The sequence below is a fragment of the Oncorhynchus mykiss genome, chromosome 16 (genome assembly GCF_013265735.2).
Source record: "Oncorhynchus mykiss isolate Arlee chromosome 16, USDA_OmykA_1.1, whole genome shotgun sequence".
NCBI lineage: Eukaryota > Metazoa > Chordata > Actinopteri > Salmoniformes > Salmonidae > Oncorhynchus > Oncorhynchus mykiss.
The window spans coordinates 51,590,117-51,604,481 of NC_048580.1; the positions used below are offsets into that span (position 1 = coordinate 51,590,117).

General features: G+C 43.4%; 1 protein-coding gene across 1 annotated transcript in view; it reads right to left on the bottom strand.

Annotated features, from left to right (window-relative positions):
* Nucleotides 1-13,854, bottom strand: part of LOC110492220 (adherens junction-associated protein 1) — an 81,622-nt gene extending 67,768 nt beyond the window's left edge. The window contains exon 1 of the mRNA XM_021566322.2: nt 12,961-13,854. Coding sequence (XP_021421997.1) covers nt 12,961-12,989 — 29 coding nt within the window. The 5' untranslated portion in view covers nt 12,990-13,854. The remainder of the gene's footprint in view (nt 1-12,960) is intronic.
* Between the last annotated feature and the right edge of the window lie 511 nt (nt 13,855-14,365).

The following is a 14,365-nucleotide window of genomic DNA, read 5'->3' on the forward strand; positions in this document are numbered from 1 at the left end:
CACGTTATAAAGCATGTGTGAAACGCAAACAAACCCTGGCTGAAACTAATCCTGGACCTGCGTGAGTAGTGGGTCCAAGATCTAGGACCATAGTACCAGGTATTGTGACGCAGCAACGTGAGTCGTGTGGAACTTTTTTTGCCCATTGTAAAAAAGATAGCTCGCTAACGTCATGTAAAATGTGTCTTGCTAATCATACCCTGAAACTGTTATTTTCAGATCTTGCAAAACGTATTTTGTAGAATTATCACAAACACTACCGGATGACACTGTGATAGACTGCATACAATTTGCTGAGTAGAGTGTTGGAGGCTATTTTGTAAATGACATCACCGAAGTCAAGGATCGGTAGGATAGTCAGTTTTACGAGGGTATGTTTGGCAGCATGAGTGAAGGATGCTTTGTTGCGAAATAGGAAGCCGATTCTAGATTTAATTTTGGATTGGAGATGCTTGATGTGAGTCTGGAAGGAGAGTTTACAGTCTAAACAGACACCTAGGTATTTGTAGTTGTCCACATATTCTAAGTGAGAACCGTCCAGAGTAGTGATGCTAGACAGGCAGGTGGGTGCAGGCATCAATCAGATGAAGAGCATGCATTTAGTTTGACTTGCATTTAAGAACAGTTGGAGGCCACAGAAAGAGAGTTATATGCTCGCCTGTAGGTTTGTTAACACAGTGTCCAAAGAAGGGCCAGAAGAATACAGAATGGTGTCGTCTGCGTAGAGGTGGATCAAAGAATCACCAGCAGCAAGGGCGACATCATTGATGTATACAGAGAAAAGAGTCGGCCTTAGAATTGAACCCTGTGGCACCCCCATAGAGATTGCCAGAAGTCCGGACAACAGGCCCTCCGATTTGACACACTGAACTCTGTCTGAGAAGTAGTTGGTGAACCAGGCGAGGTAGTCATTTGAGAAACCAAGGCTGTTGAGTCTGCCAATGAGAATGCAGTGATTGACAGAGTCGAAAGCTTTGGCCAGGTCGATGAATACGGCTGCAATGTATTGTCTTTTATCGATGGCGGATATGATATCGTTTAGGACCTTGAGCGTGGCTGTGCACCCATGACCAGCTCGGAAACCAGATTGCATAGCGGAGAAGGTACGGTGAGATTCGAAATGGTCGGTGTTCTGATTGTTAACTTGGCTGTCGAAGACTTTAGAAAGGCAGGGTAGGATATATATAGGTCTATAACAGTTTGGGTCTAGGGTGTCTCCCCCTTTGAAGAGGGGGATGATCGCGAAGCTTTCCAATCTTTTGGAACCTCAGCCGATACGAAAGAGAGGTTGAACAGGCTAGTAATAGGTGTTGCAACAATTGTGACAGATCATTTTAGAAAGAGAGGGTCCAGATTGTCTAGCCCAGCTGATTTGTAGTGGGCCAGATTTTGCAGCTCTTTTGGAACTTCAGCTATCTGGATTTGGGTGAAGGAGAAAAGGGGGAGGCTTGGGCAAGTTGCTGTGGGGGGTGCAGAGCTGTTGACTGGGGTAGGGGTAGCCAGTTGGAAAGCATGGCCAGCCGTAGAAAAATGCTTATTGAAATTCTCGATTATCGTAGATTTATCAGTGGTGACAGTGGTGATAGCCTTAGTGCAGTTGGCAGCTGGGAGGAGGAGCTCTTATTCCCCATGGATGTTACAGTGTCCCAGAACTTTTTGGAGTTTATGCTACAGGATGCAAATTTCTGCTTGAAAAAGCTGGCCTTTGCTTTCCTAACTTCACTGAAAAGTTGCATATCGTAGGGGCTATTTGATGCGAACGCAGTACTCCACAGGATTTTTTTGTGCTGGTCAAGGGCAGTCAGGTCTGGAGTCCAGAAGGCGAGGTCAGTACAGGTGCATCAAAGCTGGGACCGAGATACTGAAAAACAGCTTCTATCTCAAGGCCGTCAGACTGTTAAAACATCACTAGCCGGCTACCAACTAGTTAGTCAACCCTACACCTCAGAGGCTGCTGCCCTGTGTACATAGACATGGAATCACTGGTCACCTTAATAATGGAACACGAGTCACTTGAATAATGTGCACATACTGCTTTACTCATTTCATATTGCTCGTCCTAATATTTATATATTTCTTAATTCCATTATTTTACTTGTATATGTGTTTGCATTGTTGTGAATTGTTAGATACTACTGCACTGTTGGAACTAGGAACACAAGCATTTCTCAAAATAGATTTGAGTTACTAGTTTCATTTGCTAGCTTGCTTGCTACAGGGTCTCCTTCCACATAAAGCAGGAAAAGTGCAACATTGTATCGCTCATCTGAGCCTGCAGAGACACAGACGTGGCTGTTTTGCATTTTCTGTGCAATATATACAGTGGGGAGAACAAGTATTTGATACACTGCCGATTTTGCAGGTTTTCCTACTTACAAAGCATGTAGAGGTCTGTAATTTTTATAGACCTTACCATGAAATTCTTACTTACAAGCCCTTAACCAACAAAGCAGTTTTAAGAAAAATAAGAGTTAAGAAAAGATTTACTAAATCAACTAAAGTAAAAAATTGTAAGAGCAACAATAAAATAACGAGGCTATATACAGGGGGAACCGATACAGAGTAAATGTGTGGGTGTACAGGATAGTCAAGGTAATTTAGGTAATATGTACATGTAGGTAGGGGTAAAGTGATAATAAACAGCAAGTAGCAGCAACATCAAAAAGAGACGGGGGGGGTCAATGCAAATAGTCTGGGTAGCCATTTGATTAGCTGTTCAGCATTCTTATGGCTTGAGGGTAGAAGCTGTTAAGAATCACTTTGGACTGGGTACTGTTGCCGGACGCTCTGGACTGGGTACTGTTGCCGGACGCTCTGGACTGGGTACTGTTGCCGGACGCTCTGGACTGGGTTCTGTTGCCGGACGCTCTGGACTGGGTACTGTTGCCGGACGCTCTGGACTGGGTTCTGTTGCCGGACGCTCTGGACTGGGTACTGTTGCCGGACGCTCTGGACTGGGTACTGTTGCCGGACGCTCTGGACTGGGTACTGTTGCCGGACGCTCTGGACTGGGTACTGTTGCCGGACGCTCTGGACTGGGTTCTGTTGCCGGACGCTCTGGACTGGGTACTGTTGCCGGACGCTCTGGACTGGGTACTGTTGCCGGACGCTCTGGACTGGGTACTGTTGCCGGACGTTCTGGACTGGCGAGGACACGCACCTCACGGCGAGTGCGGGGGTGAGGAACAGGGCGTACTGGACTGCCGCGGCGCACTATAGGCCTGGTGCATGGTGCCGGCACTGGTGGTACCAGTCTGGGGACACGCACCTAGGGCGAGTCCGAGGAGCAGGAACAGGGAGTACTGGACCCTGGAGGCGCACGGGTGGCCTGGTGCGTGGTGCCGGCACTGGTGGTACTGGGCGGATGACACGCACCTCAGGGCGAGTGCGGGGAGGAGGAACAGGGCGTACTGGACTGCCGAGGCGCACTATAGGCCTGGTGCATGGTGCCGGCACTGGTGGTACCAGTCTGGGGACACGCACCTCAGGGCGAGTGCGAGGAGCAGGAACAGGGAATACTGAACCCTGGAGGCGCACTGGTGGCCTGGTGCGTGGTGCCGGCACTGGTGGTTCCGGGCTGGGGACACGCACCTCAGGGCTAGTGCAAGGAGCAGGAACAGGGAGTACTGGACCCTGGAGGCGCACTGGTGGCCTGGTGCGTGGTGTTGGCACTGGTGGTACTGGATAGACCGGACCGTGAAGATGCACTGGAAGTCTCGAGCTAATGGCCTGCACAACCTGTCCTGGCTGGATGGTGACTCTAGCCCGGCACGTGCGGGGCGCAGGCACAGGACGCACTGGGCTGTGGAGACATTCGGGAGACACAGTGCGCAACACCGGCGCAGGATATCCTGACCCGAGGAGACCCACTGGCTATCTGAAGAGCAGGGCTGGCACCATCTGCCCTGGCTGGATCCTCACCCTAGCCCGGCAGATGCGGGGAGCTGGGATGTAGCGCACCGGGCTAAGCATGCGTACTGGAGACACCATGCGTTCTACCGCATAACACGGTACCTGACCAGTACGACGCTCTCTCTCTCCACAGTAAGTACGGGGAGTTGGCTCAGGTCTCCTACCTGACTTAGCCACACTCCCCGTGTGACCCCCCCAAAAATATTTTTGGGGCTGCCTCTCGTGCTTCCAGCCGTGCTGCCATGCTGCTTCTTCATACCGCCACCTCTCCGCTTTGGCTGCCTCCAGCTCTGCCTTGGGGCGGTGATATTCCCCCGGCTGCGTCCAGGGTCCTTCTCCATCCAGTATCTCCTCCCAAGTCCAATAGTCCTGATTGCGCTGCTCCTCCTGCTGCAGCCCGTGACCACGCTGCTTGGTCTTTTGGTGGTGGGTGATTCTGTAACGATTGTCTTCGGGTGAAAGAGAGGAGGACCAAGATGGAACTAAGGTCAGGGTGTGACATGAACGCTGCGCTTTAGTCAATGACTAGAATTCCCACGTCGGTACAGTTGAAGTCAGAAGTTTACATAAACCTTAGCTAAATACATTTAAACTCAGTTTTTCACAATTCCTGACATTTAATCCTAGTAAAAATGCCCTGTCTTAGGTCAGTTAGGATCACCACTTTATTTTAAGATTGTGAAATGTCAGAATAATAGTAGAGAGAATGATTTATTTCAGCTTTTATTTATTTCATCACATTCCCAGTAGATCAGAAGTTTACATACACTCAATTAGTATTTGGTAGCATTGCCTTGAAATTGTTTAACTTGGGTCAAATGTTTCAGGTAGCCTTCCACAAGCTTCCCACAATAAATTGTGTGAATTTTGCCCATTCCACCTGACAGAGTTGGTGTAACTGAGTCAGGTTTGTAGGCCTCCTTGCTCGCATATGCTTTTTCAGTTCTACCTAAAAATGTTTTTTGAGGTCAGGGCTTTGTGATGGCCACTCCAATACCTTGACTTTTTTGTCCTTAAACCATTTTGCCACAACTTTGGAAGTATTCTTGGGGTCATTGTCCATTTGGAAGACCCATTTGCAACCACGGTTGGGATGGTGTTCTTCGGCTTGCAAGTCTCCCTCTTTTTCCTCCAAACATAACAATGGCCATTATGGCCAAACAGTTCTATTTTTGTTTCATCAGACCAGAGGACATTTCTCCAAAAAGTACGATCTTTGTCCCCATGTGCAGCTGCAAACCGTAGTCTGGCTTTTTTACGGCGTTTTTGGAGCAGTGGCTTCTTCTTTGCTGAGTGGCCTTTCAGGTTATGTTGATATAGGACTCGTTTTACTGTGGATATAGATACTTTTGTACCTGTTTCCTCCAGCATCTTCACAAGGTCCTTTGTTGTTGTTCTGGGATTGATTTGCACTTTTCGCACCAAAGTACGTTCATCTCCAGGAGACAGAATGCATCTCCTTCCTGAGCTGTATGACGGCTGAGTGGTCCCATGGTGTTTATACTTACGTACTATTGTTTGTACAGATGAACGTGGTACGTTCAGGCGTTTGGAAATTGCTCCAAAGGATGAACCAGACTTGTGGAGGTCTACACTTTTTCCTGGGGTCTTGGCTGATTTCTTATGATTTTTCCATGATGTCAAGCAAAGAGGCACTGGGTTTGAAGGTAGGCCTTGAAATACATCCACAGGCTTACCTCCAATGGACTCAAATGATGTCAATTAGCCTATCAGAAACTTCTAAAGCCATGACGTAATTTTCTGGAATTTTCCAAGCTGTTTAAAGGCACAGGAAACTCAGTGTACGTAAACGTCTGACCCACTGGAATTGTGATACAGTGAATTATAAGTGAAATTATCTGTCTGTAAACAATATTTGGAAAAATTACTTGTGTCATGCACAAAGTAGATGTCCTAACCGACTTGCCAAAACTATAGTTTGTTAACTAGAAATGTGTAAAGTGGTTGAAAAATGAGTTTTAATGACTCTAACCTAAGTGTAGGTAAATTTCCGACAACTGTAGCTACGAACCTGGGAACTAGCCCAGCGTCATGGTTTCTCAGTAGAAATCCACTATTTCAGAGTAAATTGCTCTAGCGAAGGTTCTGCTGATTTATGGATTGCCGAAATATATCAAGTGTTTCAATACAATGCTTGAGGATCTCACATGAAAAGCTGTAAAAAGTCAACCCTGCCATAGACACACACACACACACACACACACACACACACACACACACACACACACACACACACACACACACACACACACACACACACACACACACACACACACACACACCATGCCTGTAAGGCAGAGCAGGCAGCAGCTGCTACCACGGGCGGATGAAGTAATGTTGCTTCTCCGCTAGCTGTGGGAACCTACGCCTGGAAAGACAAAAAATGTGGAGGATCCAAGATGCAACAGCCAAGGGCGCTTTGACGTTCCATTAATTAATCCCCCAGCACAACGTCCTCCACTACTGTGTACATGACCCACATGCTGAAAAAGATAAGCGGGGGGGATGAGGCTGCATGGCGAAAGGAGAGGGATAGGGGGAGGACCACCCCAAGCTTCCTGATTGGACTTATGGGACAATGTTAGAATCAACTCAGTTCTCATACTCAAGGTTTCCGCCTCCTATCCAGCCATCTCAATTACTGTACCGTCTGACTAGATGGAACAGGGAAAAGGGAAACCATTCCCAGAAAATCCCTGTTGTTCATTTATGAAGTGTTTTCGGAAAAGCAGGCCGCTGAGAGACGACCTCCATGCCTGCATGCAGCAGGCCAGTTAGTGGAGGTGCCCTTACGGATAAATCTGATCCTTTGTAGAGGCAGTATTGATCCAACAAAAGCTCACTACATGAATCAAGTATGAGCTCCGCTGCTTCCTCTCCCAGGCTCGGTTCAGTGCGATGGATGTGCTTCAGTGAAATAATAGCGCATATCCTCCATCACATGCTCACACACTGGCAACTGTGGCAAGGCTTGGTTACAGCAGTGGTCATTAAAACCACTCACAAATTCGCTATAAACCTCTTCTCTGCAGTTAGCATATTGTGGTTGGAATAGAGTATGTTTCAGTTGCATGGAATGGAGCTAGGCCTATATTTCGGATAAGATTGAGAATATTTGTAGTTGACATGCATGGTCTGAAATATTCATTTTGATTCTAACTCTTCTTAGTAAACCTTTGTCATGCACATAACATGTGTAATTCCTGCAGATGTTAGGCATATTTTCCCATGACACAACAATTTAACAACATAACCTGACTAATGTCTCAAAGTCTTGTTCTGTTGTGGTGGTATTTCAATTCCCTTAAAGAAAGGCGAGGCAACTTCCTGCCTACAGAAACCGACAACAACAAAATTCAAATCTGCCAAGACTGCCACTATTGGCTCTTCCCAACATGGGCATGCCTCAAGGTAGGGCCAAATTAGTGTCAGTCTTGAATCCTGGTGTTGTTGTTTCTGTAGGCAGGAAGTAACCCCACTGTGAATGCTGATGTCATTATGCTGAGTCTAACTTTAACACCATTCAGGGAATCACAATTCTGACTTAGGTGCCTCACATTAACAGCCAGTGCTGTGCTACAATAAGAGGTCTGATCAACTCCACTATATGTTGTGGCAATTCTTAAGCTATACGTCAGGTGTTAATAGCATGGTCCAAGTTGGCGGTTTGTGTTTTGCTGTCACTGCTGTGTGTCACAGGGACCAGCTCTCCTCCCCCTCCTGGGTTTAGCAGACTGCTGAGTACAGGGTGTTTGTAAGCACGCACACGCACGCACGCAAGCACGCACGCACGCACGCAAGCAAGCAAGCACGCACACACACACATACACACACACACAAACACACACACACACACACACACACACACACACACTTCTCCAGAGATGGGAAGCTCAGAGACGCAACACAGCCTCACACGACTCGTCTGAAGGTCCCTGGTACCAGTTGAAAAAATATATGGAAGTATATGTAGAGACTGTCAGTGCCAAAAATAAGGGGTTAAATACATGTAAAATAAATAAATAAAGACAAATGTTTCCTGATCTTTCATATATCTCTCAGATATAGGACAGACACTTCAGAACAAACTTCCTTTTCATTTTTTGGGGGGACTAACTGTTGTTTCATGTAGTATATCTATTATTCATGTGTTTGTATGGACTAATAGCAGTAAGGCCCAAAATATTATAATATAATATAATATAATATAATAATATATTTTTCCCCTTTCTATCCTTCAAGGGGTCTTAAAATGTCAAATCAAATAGCAAAATGATCCTCAGTATGACCTTCTTAAAACGATTCACTATATCTTAGTAGAACCCCCCAAATGTTTAATGTGTAGGATCCATTTATAATTTTCAGTTTCACTTTTTATTAGTCGTATGTACGAGATACATCGTCATAAAATGCTTACTTTCAGGTTCCTTCTCGAGAATTCAACAACAATTAGAAATAAATCAAGTTGATTTTAGTTCAAATGGTTATACATTCATTAACGAAGACACACACAAAAAATACCACCCTAAAACCCTCCCGAAGGATCCGGGCAGCCCTGCCAAGTCTTCCCCTCCAGCAACAGTAGCAGAGGCTGTCTGGTCTATCTAACTACTGCCAGGGCTCACCGTCGGGGACATCACATGTGTGACATCCATGAAAGGAGCTCAAGATAAGGCCCATTGATGCCAAGGAGGAGGAGAGCGGGAGGAATCCCTATTGGTTAAGATGAGCCATGCATGCTGACTGTATTATTCTATACCATCACAATGAGAGGGAGAATGAAGATTATCTTTAAATATAACAAACCATTTGGGGCCACTTTTAAAAATATGAATATCTTGGGGCACTCCCACACACTATGCATATAGGTCCCAGGAGACACCCTGGGGGTGGGGGGGGGGGGGGGGGACAAGGGAACAATGTCTACTTTGAGTTTATCTAATTTGAAACTGTTCACGATGAGTCAATCATCTATATTCCCGAAAATAAAGCATTTTTATTCATATTTAGTAGTAACTGGCTTTGGTATAATATGTACAAATAGGTGACGTGCTGTCCTACCACATTCTCGCTAGTCTGTGAAGAGGACAGATTAGATTAGAATAATGAGCAATACATTCGTGCTTGGTTAGTCAGTACTGTGTTGATTGTTTTGTCATTTCTAGACAGCCATATTTCCAGCCCAATGGAGGAACTTGTGCAGCAGGAGGTGTAGGAATTTGGTGTTACATTTGAAGAGCTTTTTATCTAAAACCCTATAAATCAATTTTCAGAAATGTTGGTCAAATAGCTTTTATTGTTTAAGGAATTTATGAAAGAGATTGGTGTGTTTTTCACTATCTAATCATGGCATGGGGTTGTTCAATGACATCCATGTATTTGCTTGAAATCTATCACTTGATGGTTTCATTTCAGAGAGAAAAAGAATTGTGTTTTCTTGCAAAATGCTATATAACCACTTCACTCTCAGATAATGTAGTACTGCTATGTTTTACACAGTCAAATGTAGCAAATAACATTTTTTTATACAGATTTGTGATACCAAATTTTTAAAAATAAATAAATGAATCAAAACAATAATATGGGATCTGTATGGAAAACATTTACATTTTAGTAATTTAGCAGATGCTCTTATCCAGAGTGACTTGCAGTTTGTGCATTCATCTTAAGATAGCCAGGTGAGACAACCACATATCACAGTCAAATATACAGGATATGCGAACATTCCATTCCAGCTAAACAATGGATGAATAGCGTTTTGCAACAACAACAAAAAAAACATTTTAATCAACACCTAAAATCTATGAATCAAAATTCTGAGAACACTAATATTTTACACACAGATGAAAGCCCCCATAAGCCACATGTGTCAAACTCAATGCACAGAGGGCCAAGTCTCTGCGGGTTCTCACTCCTCCCTTGTACTTGATTGATGAATTAAGGTCACTAATGAATAAGGAACTCCCCTCACCTGTTTGTTTAGGTCTTAATTGACAGGAAAAATCAAAGTCCTGCAGACACTCAGCCTTCCGTGGAATGAGTTTGACACATAAGCTATAATTTCTGGTGAAAAAACACAAATGTGAAATATTGGTGTATATAGTGAATTGGAAATAAGCTCTTCATTTGTAATCATCAAAGTATTATTCAATTAAACCCTGTGCTTGTATGTTCATTTTAGCCAATTAAACTGTAATTTCATTGATAAAAAAAAATGATATATACAAAAATAAGCTTCCAGTTGATGAGGTTGTTTGAACAAGGTCCAAAATGTCTCATTTCCATTCTACAAACAACAGATGTTAGCAGACACATTACTGTAGCTACTACACTATTTATGTTGCCTGTAGTATTTGACTATTACAGCAACACAAGGTGGTATTAAATCTTCATAGGTTAACATCAACAGCTTCTTATGCACTTTACTAGCCTAAACACACACACACACACACACACACACACACACACACACGGTAACACGCATAATGATATAATCACATGTTAGAATTAGGGAGACCAAATTGTTGTGGCTTTCCTCTAGGATCATGTTTCGTAAAATAACCAGAGTGATAACACTGAACAGTAATAACACAATAATAGAATCTCAATATGGAATGCTGCGTCTGAGAATTCTCAGAATTGTTTGAATAATATTTCAGCCTGATAAAACCAACTCATATATAAAGGTCATTAATGGCATTTTAAAGCAGGCCAGGAAAATGTGGTGGGTGTGTGTTGTGGGACTCGATCTCTAGCTCTCTAGCTGTGATGTCACTGACCTGACCCATCATTTTATAGGCGTTCTGCCTTTTCATTTCTAAATCTTCCAAAGCAATGATTGCTCTGTCCACAATTATTATCGTTTGACTGTGAAGTCAACCCTCAACATTATCCATAATGTCTAACTAACGTTGTTTCAGTGGGAAATAAATAAATGTCTAGTGATTAAAACCACAATTCAGCATGAAATCATATTCCAATTAACAGAGTCCCTCCCCATTCAGCGTTCAGTGAATCACCTGAAAAGCTTGTTCACTCCCATACTATTACTTTCCTAATTAAAGATTCCTTCTGAATAAAAAACGAATAAAACGCCTCTCTTCTACCTCTCACAGGGGGAACCTGTCTCAACCAACCAGCCTCATCCTATCTGAACACCACAGAAGTCAGTATACATCACTGGTTGTGTGGCTCTAATGGTGTGATGTTGAGTTCATGTAGAGTTGATGTTAAGTTGATGTTGAGTTAATGTTGAGTGTGTGAGAAGGGGTAACTAGTTCATTAGGGGCATTTAACTAGTTGTGCGTTCTGAGTAACAAGGTGTAGATGTCACTTGGTTTTTGATACTTTCCCATGTAACTGCTGTCATAAACATTAGCATACTTGGCAAGAGGGATGTGCTTACATTAGCTCTGCTCTAATGTGGGCAGCCACAGGAACAAACTTTAGAGTATCTAGTGGTGCCGGATGATGCTATCTCATAGACATATTAGCCACCTAATTCATGCAATAAATATGACTAGGCATGTAGACATTTTAATATGTATCAAAAACACAACATTGTCATATACAAGTAATGTCACCCATTTCAAGGGTTATTATGAACTGGGTGGTTCGAGCTCTGAATGCTGATTGGCTGAAAGCTGCAGTATATCAGACTGTATAACACGGGTGGAAAGCAGGTAGCCTAGCACTTAAAAGCATTGGGCCAATAACCAAAATGGTCACAGGTTTGAATCCTGAGCCAACTAGGTGAAAAATCTGATGATGTGCTCTTGACCAAGGCACTTTAACGCTAATTGCTCCGGTAAGTTGTTCTGGATAAGAGTGTCTGCTAAATGACTCAAATGTGTTTGACAAAACATTTATTTTTACTGTTCTATTTTCGTTGGTAACCAGTTTATAATATCAATGGCACCTCGGGGGTTTGTGGTATATGGCCAATATGTATTTATTTATTTTACCTTTATTTAACTAGGCAAGTCAGTTAAGAACAAATTCTTATTTACAATGATGGCCTAGGAACAGTGGGTTAACTGCCTTGTTCAGGGGCAGAACGACAGATTTGTACCTTGTCAGCTCGGGGATTCGATCTTAGCAACCTACCATGGCTAAGGGCTGTATCCAGGCACCTCGCGTTGCGTCGTGCATAAGAACAGCCATTCGTCGTGGTATATTGGACATGTATCACACCCCCTCAGGCCTTATTGCTTAATTGTAAACTGGGTATATCAGACCATATACCACGGGTATGACAAAACATGTATTTTTACTGCTCTAATTTAGTTGGTAACCAGTTTATAATATCAATAAGGCACCTCAGGGTTTGTGGTATATGGCCAATATACCACGGCTAAGGGCTGTATCCAGGCACTCCACGATGCGTCATGCGTAAGAACAGCCCTTGGCCATGGTATATTGGCCATATACCATTCCCCCTTGTGCCTTATTGCGTAATTATAGCATAGTCTCTTTGGAACAAGGTTGGCAGTTCTGGTACAACTTATGGTTTGTAATTCATACATATTGAACTTGTGTTAGGCAATGACAAAATATAGCGTGTGTGTGTGTGTGCGTGTGTGTGTCTCGACCTATTTGCCAGCTAGGGCTTGCAGTCGTGTCGTGCAACAGCATGTACGTTTGGCGACCCCCAGCGTGCGGTAAGTGAAAGTTTTGCTCAGTTTCTTCACATAGCTGGAAACCCGATTCTTCGTACGACTGATGCCCACATTCAAAATATTGAATGCACAATCTAAAAACCATTGTGACAGTAAAGACACCATAGAAATATATAAATAATATTTATGTATTGTGTGAGCCCTACAATTGATAAAGTAATATTAAATTCCAGCAGACGCTCATAACTCTTGCCATGGCGTAGTTTATAGAGAGCATTTGTCGATAGGGGCGTATGCAAATATGAAACAATAATATACTATAAATTGAAAAACACCAACAGACATGTTCCACTTACCATAAAACGTATATAATGCAAATTATATCAGGTAGAGACTAAATTATTCTTACCTGCGTGCAATACACCGTTTTATCCACATTTTCCCGACAACAATTTCGAGTCAGTTCTTCAGGTATTCTCCCATTTAGATGGCTTCCACAAAAGTCGATAGTGGCTAATACACTCAAGTGACGAACCTTACTCCAAATGTCATTAATGCAAACATTCTAAGGCTATATCCTTCAACATTGCGCATATACAATTACTCCATATATGATGTCAAGCCTGATATTACACCACCAAAGGAGAGAATAAGCAAATATCTTGGACGTTGCTTGCTTATTCTAACTTGGCAATTATCTTCCCATTAATTTGATAAGGTTGATAAGGACGCACCGAGTCCGTGGACAGGTGGTCCACTGTGCTTTTACCAAAAGGTGTCCTCTGACCACTTGTGTCGGTCAAACTTTGTCTTTATATAAATCATCGAATTTACTCCACTAGACAGTCAAAAAGCTATGAAAAAGAACACCAGAGAGGCAAGGTGATTCGTTGGCATCCTCAGTGGATTCGGCGCTGAAAATGACCACGCACTTTTCTACATTATTGAGAAGCAGAGCATAGCAAAACATCAGGAAATATACCCAGCTTGGACGGTTATAACAGTCAATCCCGAAAATATGCGCCGAAGAATTTCGAAATGCTGATAGGTCACCGTTGGCCAAAATTCCACATTTCGCACATCTCTGAATAAATGAATGTAAGTAGTAGGTTAAAATGTTTTTAAAAAGAAACAGGAGACTAGGTGAGAGAACGGGTTATTTTGGAAGAGAGTCTGTGAGCGCGTCAGCGCGAGATGTTGCGTGTGGTAAGCGGTATAGGGAAAAATAAGCACTTGTCATTTGAAGAGAGAGAGTGCAATATTATCACACCGTGCTATATCTCCGTGCCTTTCCGTTCCTCTCGCAGACTGAATAACAACCTGCCAGTCCTACTTCGGCTGACACCCATCTGACGTCATTTTAAAGTAAAATATGTGATATTGGAGACCACACTGCAAACTCAAACCGTCACTCTGGTCTTGCCCTCGGCCATCTGCACACCTGTATTACAAGATGTTGGAGGTAGGCAACCTCCCATCACATTAGACTCAACATACTGATATGACCACAGCGAGATAAGTGAAAACATTACATATGACAAGCTCAGCTCTTGCGTGATACAGAGAGAGCACGTGGTGGTCTTCTTTTGCACCTCAGGGTCAATGTGTCAAACAGGTGCAGTCAGCTGTTGAAATCACCTGTTATAGCCTATATGATTTACACAGCAAACATTGCATTACCAATTTGTTGTGTTTGAAGGTGAGCTATTAGGAATGTGAGAGTGCATGAGAGGTTGATTTCGCTCTATCGCTCTCTTGGTGGACTAACATTGACAGATAAAGACTCAAAACATTTATTTTGGTTGCCCTTAAGT